Here is a 14,298-nt window from a genome sequence, read left to right on the forward strand (position 1 = left end):
CACGCTGCTCCCTCACTCCCCCTGTTCTTCTCCCCATCCAATATTAGACTCTAAACATAAATGTGAACAAGGGGAAAAAAAAAAAAGGAAGACTTGCATAGATTTGTCCTACATTTTTTAGATATCCTTTCTGTTTCCAGCAGCAACTTCATTCTTTTTACTGCTCATGAAGAAGGCGGCCAGGACTGGATGGCTCCACTGGGATTAAGAATAGAGGAGGAGGAGAAGGAAGAAAAGTGCCCATGCAAGGACTGGAAAAGGAAGCAAAACTTGTGGCGGAGGTGATATCTTCTATTAAACCAACTAGATACTTGCAAGAAAATTTCAAGAATTTTTTGCCAGTATCTAATTGGTCTAATAGAAGACATCACCTCTGCCATGAGGTTTCATTTCTTTTTCCTCTAGACCAATATAGCTACAGCCTGGATACCATGCACATTTAACTGAGATGTGCTGGGGGGATGGGTCTGCCTGGACATCCACTATCTTCAGAGCCTTTCACACACTCGCCATAAACATTTCCCAGCCCACTCCTCTTCCCGTAACTTTGATCCGTTTGCACCCTGGGACTGCAACCCCAAGGCTGCTAGGGCATCGTTTCACTGTAGGAACCGGCACTGCCTCTGCCGCTACGAAGGTGCCACCTCCCACGGTCGCAGGAGGGCTCATTCTCAGGGGCGTGTTTGAATATTGCTGTATCGACAAGTCCTCTTGCTCTCCTTACCCCTCTGTGTAGAATAAACCGTATCATGGAGCAGCCTCGAGCCTGTAGGAAAAACTAAGACGGTGAAAGCACCCAAACGCACCTTCGCATCGAGGGGCAGGGTGGCTCCAGGCTCCAGATGCTGTACAATGAAGCTGTGCTTCCCCGATCAGAGTGTAGCCAGGGTCACACCGGTAGCGGACAGACATCCCGCTGGTGAACGTTTCCACGGCCCTGCCGTTGTGCTTCCCGTTGGCAATGGCTGGAGCAGGGGGGCACTGCACCTCTACAGGGAAAGGGAAATAATACACGGACAGAAGCCTCAGTAGAAAGCACACCTCAAATCAAAGCACCCCCAGAACATCCGGCTGCAAACCACGCAGCAAACAGATCAAACCCAACACCTGTAACAAGTGCACACTTCACAGGCAAGTATTTTTAGCAGTTTCTCCTGCTCCTGGTCTATGATCAAGGCAGACCTTAGAGTTACCCACAGCTGGAAACAAGCAGATCTGCCCTCCACCCTGATTTATACTGGGTGCCAAAGCGTATTTTCTAGTGACCGCGTGGCACAAGACAGTGACGCTTGTTACTTTTTCAAACTGTGTCTCATTTGCGGCACGTTCACCCCCACCCGATCCCAGCTAAGAAGTTAAGTGCAGGACCAGTCGCTTTCACAGCCAAAAATGAATCCAGTTGGGTCATTATTAGGCATGCAGCAGGCAGACAAGAACATGTCTAATTCCAGGGAAGTTCACTGAGAGTTCAGGAGATGGCCAGATGAACGGTAGGATTCGACAGAAGAAGACGAAGGACCGGCAAAAGCCAATGAGAGACGCTGGGAATCTGAGCAGAGGAGGGTGAAAGTGTCCTGCTCTCAGCTGTAAGGAGAGAGGAACAAACCCCGAGGCGGGCAGGAAGCGGGGAACCCATTTACTCCAGTTCTCCGCAGAGCAGAGGGGTGCCCGTGTGAGAAATCACGGCCTCTCGCTACGTCACGTCACGGAAAAACACAAGGATCACAGCAAGCAGCAGGGAAAGGGAACCCTGCAAAAATGAGAGACCTGTGCAACACGGCTGCATGTAACCACAGCAAGGTACATCCCTGACCTTCGGGACTATTCTTCGTCTGTGCAAACAAGCAAGCAATGGCAGTCAGTCCGAGCAGAGGGACAAGCAGGAAAGGTCCAGCCTGGTGTAGTTTGGACAAGTGCTTGGAGAGAACCCCTGGATCTACCTGAATGCTGTATCCACAGGCAAATTTTCTTCTTCTGTGAATTCACTTGGTTTGGAACAGGATTCCCGACACGCGTGGGCAGAGGAGCACTATCAAACCGCTCGCAGGCCATCCCCTTGTGGGTCAGCACCGTGTCGAATGGCCGCGTCACACGCCCCTCTCCCAGCCCTGCAGAGATGCCTTTACGGGTGCATCAAATGCACGGCTCTCTACTTATAATCTGTATCTCCTGCCCCCGTGCTGCTCAGTCTGTCTGCCGTAAACCACAGGAAATTCTTCAGAGGATCCGAGTTGGAACGAGAAGCAAGAACAACTCACCTCTCCTATAGGCCGCTTTGTCAAAACCTGGCCGTTCGGGATGGCAAACAACAGGGAGGGCTGGATGGCAGACACACGCACACCCCTACCTGTGCACTGTGGGGGAGGCCCGCTCCACACTCCAGTTTGCCCATCCGTGGTGGTGCAGTAAATAAAGGTCTGTCCAGCGAGCTGATAACCTCTGCTGCATGTGTACGTCACGGACGACCCATACGAGAATTCTTCCTCGAGGTGCTGCCTGCGCTTCCCGTGGAGGATGGATGGAGGCGGAGGACACAGAATAACTGGACAGACACAGAAGGAGATTTCCAGAAATCAACGCTAGCACCAAAGCGTTTCACTTGGCAAGTTTGATGCATGTCCTAGCTTTGAAACGCACGGACTGATCTAGACCGCGCAGCACTGCCCCCGAGTAAACAGCCCCATCGCTTCTTGCTCACTAATGACACATATATCAGTAGGATGAGACGGTCTTAAGTGAAAAATGGACAACAACAACCTTCTCTCTCCAACATACTCTTCTGAAGTCCATTCGTTTTATCCCTACGCTCTCTAAGGAAAAAAACAAGAACGAACAAACCACAATTTCCTTGGTGCATCCTCAGATGATGGACACGCTGCAAGGATAAATACACCAATTGGCCCCATGTTCACGAGGAATATATTAGACAAATCTGTTATGCGACTTGAAAATCTACAAGCGGTGGTGGGAAGTGACCACAATAACAAGTATAGCGGTGGCTAGCAATATCCCTTCAGATCTACTGATGTGCCGACTGAATGCACGGTAAAAGAAGTTTTGTTCATGTTGAATGGAAGGCTGATCCTTTAATGAAAGATAAGATATCCTCCTTCTTAGCTGCTAGACTATATAGCATTCAAAATGTGGAAGCAATCGCGTCCCCCTCCCTAAGATATATGCGAAAATACGGGACACCCTGGGAAGAGAGAAAACGTCCCATGAGGTTAGACTATTAGAAAAGAAGCGAGAGAGAGGTATTTAGAAATACAGAGCCCATTCCTGTCCTAGGCAGAGGATAAAAGTTCACCAGGCACCCAACCAAAGACTCCAGACCAGTGCTAATGAATGTCGTCTTTATGAATACATGAATCGGCACAGGGACAACGGCATAGCGATGGGGCCAGGTGCCCGGGGCAGTGGCAACTTTCCATTGTCGCCACGCCACTGGCGCCAATACAATCTCGACTGCACGGTACTAAAGATGTAACAGCTTCAACGGTGTGAAGTCCTGTGCATTTCTCCTCAGTTGTAGATTTTTATTCCATTTGGGGCCAATCCCAACAGGCAGTCACCGTCCTGGTGGTTCATTTTTCCTCCACCTTTTAATGTTATTTATTCTTCGAGGAAAGAACAAATTCCAGCGGCCAAGAACCTGGCACTCCTCCCTGCTGTCCCAACTCCAGAGGACAGTCTTCCTTTTAACACATGGTCCCGGGGCCTGGGTGATGTGGGTACAATCCCTGGCTCTAACATGGACACAGCAAGTGACTTTCCACAGGGAAATTCATCTGTGTGGGTCTCATTACATAGCTCGAGTAAGAAAGACAATTCATGCCTCTCTTTTTACTATCATCTGTGGGACCTTCAGTTCAGGAAAGCATGGGGCCATACCACACCCAGACAGGGAGGTGTCACCGGGGCTGGATGAAAAACATGTTTTCCAGCCCAAACAAAGATTTCACAACCTGTGTCAAGAATTCAACCGAGACATTTTATATGGTTTTGCCAAAAAAAATTAAATAATCGTAATAATAATACAATAATAATAATAATAATAATAATAATAATAATAAAATCGCCAACCCTCCCCCCCCCCCACAAGAGATTCCACCCTGAAAAGGGGAGACTCTTCTGAATTAAAGCCACCATTTATTCCATTTCAGTGAACTGGCGATTTCTAGAGGCAAAAAAATGTTTCACGGAACGATTTCTGACCAGCTCCAGTCACGACCCACTTACTCTGGCAGGTGGGAGCATCACCACTCCATGCAACCTGCTTAGCAGAAAGCTCACATTGCCTCCGAGGCTGCCCACTCAACACGTACCTGGAGGCAGACAGAAGGAGCCAACAGACAACACCAAGTCAAGTAAATCTGCACCTCCCTCCCAGCCACGGGAGCTTCAGGCAGCACTCCTGACTTTTGAGCTGTTCCCTTTCGGTTATAAGATCCTTTCCAGGCCAGACAAGCTCAGCCATGCCTAACAGCCAGCCCCTGCTACAGAGCCCTGCAGAGGTCCAACGTACCGGTAGTCTTTGAGGCAGGTGGGCCCTCACCCTATCCATGCATCACGCAATTACAGAATAGTCGCATCATCTTTCCACGCATCCTGGAACAGCCAGTAGGCAAACCTCTACGCTGCCAGCTCTGCCAGGATGCTATTTAGCTCTGATTGCAAACGGATGCATCTTTGTAGGGTGAAACCAAGCATTCTTATGATAATGTATTGCAAAAATGAATGACATGGAAGGGGCCCGCGTCTGCTAAAAGACTGATCAGATCTGTTGTAGTCCACTCATGAGCTATCAGCTGTCTTTGCAAGAGATCCAAATACAGATACCATGCTGCTACAGCCACTCTAGGAAATCGGTCCTTCTGCAGGCACTCCCTTGCCTGCCCTGACATACGTCCCGTGAGAGGATCAAGTCAATGCATCCTCACACAGAGGGCAACCAAGATGCCAGCGCTCTAGCTCTGGGGCCTCAACAAACGCAGGCTGACCATGGACGAGATCCCAACAGTTTGGCTAGTGGGAAGTGGAGAAGGGGCTCCCAGCCTCCACGGGGGGAAGGAATGAGCTCGCATGACTCGGGATCAGACTTGGCCCACTCCCAAAGTAGGTTTCAAACCAAAACAGCTTCAAGGTTTCCCCTGCTAATGGCCAGCAAGCTTCTTAGCTCCAGACAAAGACAAAGTCGCCTAAAAACTTACCCCTCTTCACATACGTAGTTCACTCTTGAACCAAAGAGAAGATCCGTTTCGACAATGACTCTGCCATTCGCCGGTTCTTCTAGGTGACTGCAGGATTTCCCTTGGAACGAACAGGGCTCATGTGAGGCTTTTCTCCTCCCGTGTCACGTGTATAAAATGTGCAACATGGATGAAATGATCACAAGAGTCTGCCCACGTTTCAAACCTCCCCAGAAGAGGAAGTATTCAAGGAAGAGAATGCACCAAGCTGCATGGTTTCCCTCGTCACACGCTAACTATGCAACCAGATTAGCAACTCAACATTTTGTGTAGCATTGACGAAAACCTACTTTTACAGAACTCAGGTGCTTCTGACCACGTTCGATTCTGGAGGCACGTAATGATGTGGGAGAGTCCCGGGACTTTAAAATATCCAGGCAGACAAGCGAAGCTTACGGACTTCCCAACAGGAAAACCATTCTGAGTTTCACTCTCATTTCTTAGCTTAGCAAAGCTTAACTTTGGTGGGTCGCCACAGCCATCTAGCCAAAAAGAAGATGCACACAAGAAATTAGAGCCATTTCTAACTGTGCCGGCATGTGAAATATGAGGGTAGCAGGTGCAGGTACATACGGCAGACCGCCCCAAGGAAACAACTGTTCAGTTTAGCCGGTTTGTTGCAATACTCTCATTGCCTTGATTTAAATCCTGCTCTGTGACTGATGCACCTACAAGCATGAGGAGGAAATCAAGGCACCTGTGCATCGAGGATAAGGCAGACTCCAGGTTCCAGTCTCTGTGCAATGGACGGAGGCTTTTCCAAACAGGGAGTAGCCAGGATCACAGCTGTAGTGGACAGACGTCCCACTGGGGAAGGCTTCCAGGGCCTGGGCACCGTGCTTCCCATTGGCGATGGCTGGAGGTGGAGGGCACTGCACGACTAACAGGGGAGAGGGTTATTTCATCAAAATTCATGCAGAAGCTATGTTGCAACGGGAGTTATCACAGCCAGCTGGAGGACTGTGACCTAACGTTCATCTCAAACCACTGCCCAGCCCCATCCCTTCCTGGCTAGCCCATAGGTCTTTAATAGGTGATAATCCAGCCTGCTCTGAGGGCAGAGTTCCTCAATAGGAGCTGCAAAGCAAACCTTCCTGCCCTGCCCTTACACCTTTCAGATGCACTCGAACGTGGACCTTGGAGACCCTGCCAACGGCGGGGGCACTAAGAGCAAAACCGTAGCAGCAGTCTCCCGCGTGGCCTCCCTGAACACACGCCTCTGCGCATGGAAGAGAAGAGCATACCGAGGGTCCTTGCCCTCCTGTGACTCTCCTTGGGCAATCTCCCCTTCACTCATGTGCCGCACCTTGATGTTATTCACTTTTAAAAGAAGGGAGGCTGCCCCAGGGCTTCCCAAGCCTAGTCTCACTCTCATGACCACAAATACCTGTGGTCATTGCCTTAAGGGCCAACTACATGGGTCCCAGCCTCCCCAGTACCCGTGCCCATGCCTTGCAGGTGACATGCGGACATGTGCCCTTCCTGGGCTACAGGTGCCCAGTCCTTGCACCTCCTAGGCTATGGGCTCCTTGGCCCCCTCAGTCCCCAACTTTGAACCCCAGTCTTCAGCTCCTTTCTCTGGCCCTGGCCCTCCTAGGCTTCTCTGGCTCTGCCAGCCTCCGCCTGTGACCCTGCTCTTGGCCTCTGATCCCCTCTGGGCCCTAGCCCTGCTCCCGGGCCTTGCTGACAACCACCCCTCCTGGGCTACAGACCTCCGGGCTACGGGATCACCTGTCCCTGTTCCTAGGTCCACCTCTTCCAAGGCCTGGCCACTCCGAGCTATGGGCTCACCTGTATTCCCAGCCCTTTTGCTGCTTACGCCAGCTCAGCTGCTCTGCTAGGAGCCCTGCCGCAGCCCAGCTGGGATCTCCTCTTTCTCTGGCTGACGGGGATAGACTCCCTGACCAGCTCCAGCCCTGGGCTTATACATCTCCAGCCTGGCCCCCTTCTTAACTGGCCCCTTCCATACCTGCAGGCTGCTTCTCCCACAGCCTTTCCTCTTAGCGACAGGCGTGCCACGCACCCTGTCCCACATGTACACACGCGTACGCACAGACCCCACCTGCACACTCAGGAAGTGGCCGGCTCCACACGCCAGTTTGCCCATCTTCCGTTGTGCAGTAAATAGAGGCCTCTCCGGTGAGCTGATAACCAAGGTGGCATTCATAAATCACAGCTGAGCCATAGTAAAAGCCTTCCTTAAGTGGGTGATTGTGCCCCCCATGGCTGATCTCTGGTGGTGGAGGGCATGGGATACCTAGAGAGACACGGAGTATTTTAAAATCAACTCACAGAGAAGCAGGTCCAGTGACTCGCTGGAGGGAAAGGAGGACCAAAATAATTTGTCTCAACTCTGAGACAGCTGGAAGAAGCTGGTCTGACAGATGACGCCCCCTTCCTAACTGAACCCCATTTCCCAGGGCACAAATTCTATGCGAGACACCACGCCGATGCATTAAAGCAAGGTCCTTATCGGGAAGGAGCAGCTCTCTCCCTTTTTTTAAAAACATTAGTTTCCCCAGTACAACCCAAAGCTGTGTGCATACTGCAATGGTAAGGCAGGCTATACGCATTACGTGCATCTTTACATGAATTCATTGGAGGCAACCGTGCTCGGCAAATTAAAAATCCAGAGGTCAAGACTGGCTCTGCAGATGCTGATGTGGGTTAGGGGAGCAGTACTGACGGAAGGTTAATAATCTCTGTCCTTGTATACGGCTTGGGGTATTGGATGCATCTTCAAATGTTACATTTGCTAATTTGAACTAGTTAATAATGTTATTAAAATCGGGGGGGGGCGGGGGCAGGCCACAAAGCATCCTGGTGGTTCATTTCTGCTATGCCCAGCGCCCCCTTTAAATGGCCCCAGCTCCAGAGAAAGAACAACTTCTAATTGCCAAGACCCCGGCACGGCTCACCTGTTCCTGGGGTACCAACCCCCAGGCTACTCTTGTAACTACAACTTTAACTTTTATCCCTTACACAGCTCTCACGAGATCTCTGTAAGCGGCTCCATCTCACTTCCCCATCGACAGGGACCGCGGGGGGAAGGGAGAGAGGGTGATGTGCCTCCTTTCCCTTTCCTTAAACTTCTGAGATGCACAGAGCACAGTGGGCCACACAGCCAGCAAGGCAGGCAGCCAAGACAAGACCCGAAGGGAGAAATCAGGTTCCAAAAAACTTGGAGGTTTTAGACCTTTCCCTTTTCCAGACAGGGGTAATAACAAGACATTGTCACCTCTTCTGTTGGAAGAGAAATGCAACAACAAGCCTGAGAAGCCTCTCTCTGAGTCAGGTTATTTACATGGTACGTCCCGGCGAGCTACTATTTCAGGGGGCGATCCCCGGCCCCCTCTCCCTGTGACTACTTACGCTGACAAACAGGAACCTCTCCGCTCCATGCAACCCTCTGCTGAGAAAGCTGACAGCGCCTCTGAGGCTGTCCCACCAACCTGTGCCTGAAGTGAGAAAGAAGGGGCTATCACTTGACCCCACGCCACCTGAGTTGAGCCCCCGCTTCCTCCCAGACGCGGGAGGTAGCTCCCAACCCTCCTCACTTCCAATCCAGGGCCCCAAGGAAAAAGCATCCTTGGCATTTCAGACGTGCTAACTAACTGCAAGCCCCAAATATAACAGTCTGGAATCAGCCCCCCGAAGTTTGAGAGCTGGGACGTTCAGGACGTGACTCCCCTCGCCTCACCCCCATGAGGACAGACCAGGATCTCGAATGACTCAGGGCTGCAATGCCAAAGCAGGTTTCAAGCGAGTGATACTGCAGCTTCCCCTGCTCGCTTGGATCCGCCTCCTGCAGGACCTTGCTCCTGTTCCCTCGGCACCTGCGGGAGGGTGCTCAGCCGGACACAGCACCCCTCACCTTGCAAAAGCCACTGCAGAGGGCTGGCAAGGAAAAGAGGGAGAGTGTGCCCAGGCAGCTTTCCCTGCAGGGAGCTGGGCTACAGCTGAGACCAAACACCCGCCTTGGCTTCCTGTGCTGCACGCGGGGGCAGAGGGGCTGAAGGGGGATCACCGGCTCCGCACGGCTCCACGCGAAGTGCGGGCGGCAGGCCGGACTCACCCTTCCTCGCAGGTGTAGCTCACGCTGGCCCCGAGCAGGACATCCGATAGCACGATGACTCTGCCATTCTGCGGCTCTTCCGGGTGACCGCACGATTTCCCTGGGAAAGAGAACGGCGAACGTGAGGTTTTTCTCTGTCTGGGTCCCCACGTAGTAAGTACAACCATCTGGCCATGTTGCAAACTGCCCACGGAGACGGCATCCTCAGGAGCAGGCAGCAGGACGCGTTGCCTGGCTTTGCTACTCGCACACTGGCCATTTAACCACAAAACACAAACCCCGCAACCAACAATTCCCGCTCTCTTTCTGCAGCGTGGGCAAGACCTAGGGCCCGGGGGCCTTTCGGACACCAAAGCAACGGAGCTACTCACTTTTACAGACGTCAGGGGCTTCTGTCCACTCTCCACTCTCCAGGCACGTAACGGAAAATGGGATTCCTGGGTGTTTGAGGTACCCAGGCTGGCACGCGTATCTCACAACGTCCCCAACCGAAAAGTTGTTCTGATTCTTATACTCGCTCCTTACTTCACCCCAGCTTAATTCTGGCGGGGAACCACAGCCATCTGAGAAGAAAGAAGGTCCAGATGAACAGTTAGTGCCATAATTTGGGATCAGACAAAAGTCAGGCTGGACAGGACCGCAAGAGGCTGCCTAGTCCAACCCCCTGCTGCAAACGTTAAACTACCCTGCGGAGATCCGAGGAAGAGGACCCAAGTAAGAAAACCTTTGCAAAACTCATGCAAAGCACAAACAAGGAAAAGAGGGAGAGACAGATCGTGCTGGTGCATCCCTCTCTGCAGGAAATCATGCCCTAACTCGAAGCAAGAAACACTGACTCGGCTTCCCTTGGAGACTACGCTGGTGCTGGCACTTGGGCCAGCTGAGTGCTCAGCCGGTCGATGCTGAGGCATGGGTCCAAACGAAGAGGGGAAGCTTTGGCATCGCCTGGGTGTGAAACCTGCTCCAACACCGCAGTCCCGAGACGGCTGTCTTTCCTCGTGGGACTGAGGCGAGGCGATGGACTTCCCGGACCCCCGGCTGCTCCGTTAAACACGCCCAGGACTCCGCAGCGAGGGCCCGTGGCGAGCCAGCGCATCCGAACCGCCAGAAAACGTCTCGGCCAGGCCCTCGGCCAGAGGCCGGGAGGGCTGGCGGCTACCGGCTGTGGCCGGGCGGGCACGAAGGCCTGGTGTCAGGCAGTGACGCGTCCCTGCGAGTTTCAGGCCAGGCCCAGAGGCAGCAGGGTCGCGCGGGGCCGGGGCCGGGTGCAGTTGGGGCCGCCAGGCCCGGCTCGGCGAAACGGACTTGAGTGTCTTTGCATGCGGCTTGGGGGCTTGTCCGCGCACCTCGGCGGGGGCCGCCCGCTGCGCCTCCGCGGCGTCTTTCCTCTCCGCCGCTGCCTCCCGCAGCCCGGCGACTTCGGCCGCGGGGTTTCCCTCGCCGCCGCTCGCCTCAGACGAGAAACCCGGCAGGCCCCTTGCCCGTGCCCGCCTCCGCTTTCGTGCCCGCCGTCAGCCCCGCAGCCCACGGGAGGCGGGAAGGGAAGGGAAGGCGCCCCCCGGAGAAGGTGAAGAGAGAAGAAACCCCGCTGCGGCTCCCCCGGGGCACGGGGCAGCGCTCACCCCTTGCCCGGGCGGCGGCGGCGGCGGCGGCGGCCAGGAGCAGCGCGGCGGCGGGCAGCATCCTGCAGCGCAGCGCCGAGCGCCGCCAGCTCTGCGGCTCCGCGCCCGGCGGGGGAGGAGCCGGGGCTTTCCGGGAACTGCAGCCCCTGGGGCACTCGCTTGCACTCCTGGGGCGCCTCTGGCCTGCCCGAGAGCGCGGGGCTGGTCCAGGTGGCCCCCCCGGCCCTCCTCATCCGCCCGACTCCTAGCCCCCGTGCCACGCGCCAGCGGGGCACCGTGGGGGCGTCACGCCTCACCCCCGGCGCCTGGCCCGGCCGAGCTCATCCCAGCACCGGCAGACCCCTTAGGAAAAGCTCCCGGGTGATTTTTAACTGGCGGGAAAGTGGGTGCTGGGGCCTCTGGGCTGATGCGCGCTCCGAGACCTGCCCACTCTCCCCGCCCCACTGCCAGAGCGCGCAAGCCCCAGGGCTTTCCTCCTGCCCGCCGTGTGCTGTTCAGAAAAGCCCCCCTGTGCCACCCGCCTGATGGCAGCGCCGGCCCCGAGCTAGCGCCCAGCCCCCCTGCTGCCACCTGGCCAGGACCAGACCCCAGCAAAGCTTCCGCCTCCAGCCCTCTCCTCAACCCCAGGGCAGGTGCTGTGAAGTGCAGGGGGCATGGCTGCACCCTCTTTACCCTGCTGCCCTCTCCCCCCACACGCGCCTCCAAGGGAGCTGGGGTCAAGAAAGGAACATGTTACGCAGCACCCCTCCCCGTCCCCTTTTATTCCCAGCAAGAGGAAATGTTTCAAGAGAGAGTGACCAGATTGTAAACCTGTTTAAAATTCAACAGTGATGAATACAGCGAGCACAGAAATGAGAATACACTACAGGCAACACCTCTCATGAACGTCTAGGTCTACTCTAAACCCATGCTCAATTTAACAAAACACAAGCAAGCTGGCAACTTAGTATTGCTTAAGCCCCCAAAGCCTACAATTCCCAACAGGTGGCCAGCCTCTCAGAAGGATCTCCCCCAGGACCGCAGACTAAGTGCCAAGAGGGACAGGATCCTCCAACTCCCTGTAGATGGAAACTCAGTCAGGGACATCCCTCAGGTGACCAACCCCTCCTTTTACCTGCTCCTCACAAAAAGTTTTCCCCAATACCTGATAGAAACTTCCTTCAAACTTCTGCCAGCTATGGTCAGAAAGATGTTCTCATGTCATCCTGTTCTGGTCGACACACCAACTTGAAACCCTTAGTCAGGGTTAGATGTCCTATGACTAGGTTTTTCAAAAAGTTGTTCAAGAAGTTTCTCTTCCCACAAATGTTGTTCCTTTTTATACTACTTCCCTTCCCCTAACTTCTGCTAACTTAAGTATAAGGCATAGTCTGGTATGCCAGTAAAAGTACCAGAAGATCTATAAACTTCTATATAACAAAGGTTATAAAAGTTAAGGGCTCAGCGGCATTTATTTACACAGGGTACACAAAACCACCTCTCTTTCAAAGCAGACACAGGAGTCAGACTGCTAGCATCCTTATTCAGGGTTTTCTTTATTTAGGAAGGTTTATTTTTCTTTAAAGCATTTGCATTCCACTCTTGTTCAGGAAGTTTCATTCAAATTGCCAAATAAATTTCTATACTTGAGTACATACAGAAACAAAAATAAATTATGTTACCAGCAATGACATCAGAAGATGCGATAACAAAGATGATTCAATAAAAGAGATAGCTTTTGCATATGCATACTCTTCTCCCCCACCCCAGACCATTAAAAAAAAAAAAAATCTTCAGCACTCATTTCCGGCTAGATGTTAAATGTAGGCACTATTTGTCACTGAAGACTTTGCTCAGAGGTACAGCCGTCTTACTTATTGCTGGCATCGAAAAACATGAGTTGTAATTCTTCTCTGCAGAAGCAGAGTTTTTAAACTTTGGCATAGATAACGTGCACATCCACACACTTCACCTTCTCATATTCCCCATGTACATATAACGGGTTGCAAGAAATAATGGTTCAAAGTTAAGTGGAGACGGAAATAAAGGAACACGGACATTCTTAAATTAACAAGGAGGGTAAATTTAAAAGGTTCGGAGACAAGACTACAGCACTTCAATACCAGTATCTTTGGCATCATTAGAAAATAACACTGCATTTGGTGGAAGTGTACAACCCCCCCAGCAATGTCAGTTTAGAATACGTCACTCAGATGGATTAAAGTACTCCTTAAAGGATAAATAAATAAATGTAGTGCAACACAGTAGAGCAAAGTATAATATCTGTTGCTTGTTTGCAGGGACACGCAGTTCTCTCAGACGTTTCTCCCAGCTTTGTTTTGCTCCAGTATAATGGATCTTCACTTTGTTCTAGTTCATCAGAGAAGGGGGGCGGGGGAGAAGGCCTCCAGCAAGAGCAGTATGAGTTCTACTTTGATTGTAGTCCAGAGTCTAAAAATCAGCCTGAAGAGACTCATCTCCTTTCTCAGTTTTTCTTCCATATTAAATGAGATAACAGATGTGAAAGGTGATAAGCAGCACTGCAACCATGAGAGGCATGCTTCCTGCAAAGCCAAAACGAAGAGAATTAGAACCAAAATAAAAACATGGCATGTCTTCAGGCTTTACTCAGGCTGGATGCAGGATTTGTCTCTCCCCTCACTGTCTGCAATCCCATTTTTGCCCAATTATTCTTAGAGTTGCCTTAGAACTAAGCGTAATAATAAGTACTACTGCTACTAAAGTTCTGGCTAATTAAGCTTTATTTAAAACAGCTTTATTTGAAAACAGAGTACAAGCCATTTCTGCTACAGAGACCGTGTACTAAAGAGGAAACTGGCAAAGAACCAGCAAACTGAATTTGGAGTCGCTGTCTTTCTGCAACTCCTGACCATGAAACGCTAACAGCTGTTATTGTGTCAGATACAAATTCTGGAGGACGCCTGCCGTGTCTTCCTCTCTAAACAAATAGAGGCATTGCAGAGCTGGCTTTCCCTACTTCATTCAGAGCACTGCACAGGAGAGGGGTCATCTGTGCAAAGTTGGATGCCAGCGTTTTAAGAAAGGTTACTTGCTTTCAAGGAAGAATCACACTGGATAGGAACTGCAGTTCATGATGGGCCTTGAAAATAGGCCAGAGTATTGCCAAGCCCCTGACAATACTGTGCACAGCACTGTCAGGGTCCACAGATTCAGAAGACGCCTCGCTATGAAGAAGAGAGACCACCACCTATGCTCTTTGACACTTAGCTCTGCCTCGGGCCCTTGCAAAGCCTCCAGAACATTTTGGTCCAATGTGCATTAGATTAGCACATCCGCCGTGACTACCAGTCCTTGTATTTTTATAATGTCATGTTTTTCAATAGTCAAGCTA

General features: G+C 52.0%; 1 protein-coding gene across 1 annotated transcript in view; it reads right to left on the minus strand.

Annotated features, from left to right (window-relative positions):
- LOC149853683 (complement receptor type 1-like) overlaps nt 1-14,298 on the minus strand; it is a 64,120-nt gene that overhangs the window by 7,555 nt on the left and 42,267 nt on the right. Inside the window, exons 33-44 of the mRNA XM_090026325.1 lie at nt 13,442-13,489; nt 10,947-11,171; nt 9,696-9,887; nt 9,325-9,424; nt 8,622-8,707; nt 7,312-7,506; nt 5,947-6,129; nt 5,540-5,731; nt 5,211-5,310; nt 4,240-4,325; nt 2,348-2,542; nt 807-989 (exon numbers count right to left, since the gene is read on the minus strand). Coding sequence (XP_089882451.1) covers nt 807-989; nt 2,348-2,542; nt 4,240-4,325; nt 5,211-5,310; nt 5,540-5,731; nt 5,947-6,129; nt 7,312-7,506; nt 8,622-8,707; nt 9,325-9,424; nt 9,696-9,887; nt 10,947-11,171; nt 13,442-13,489 — 1,785 coding nt within the window. The remainder of the gene's footprint in view (nt 1-806; nt 990-2,347; nt 2,543-4,239; nt 4,326-5,210; nt 5,311-5,539; nt 5,732-5,946; nt 6,130-7,311; nt 7,507-8,621; nt 8,708-9,324; nt 9,425-9,695; nt 9,888-10,946; nt 11,172-13,441; nt 13,490-14,298) is intronic.

This window comes from Crocodylus siamensis, chromosome 13 (assembly GCF_052110815.1).
Source record: "Crocodylus siamensis isolate JL-2025a chromosome 13, ASM5211081v1, whole genome shotgun sequence".
Lineage (NCBI taxonomy): Eukaryota > Metazoa > Chordata > Crocodylia > Crocodylidae > Crocodylus > Crocodylus siamensis.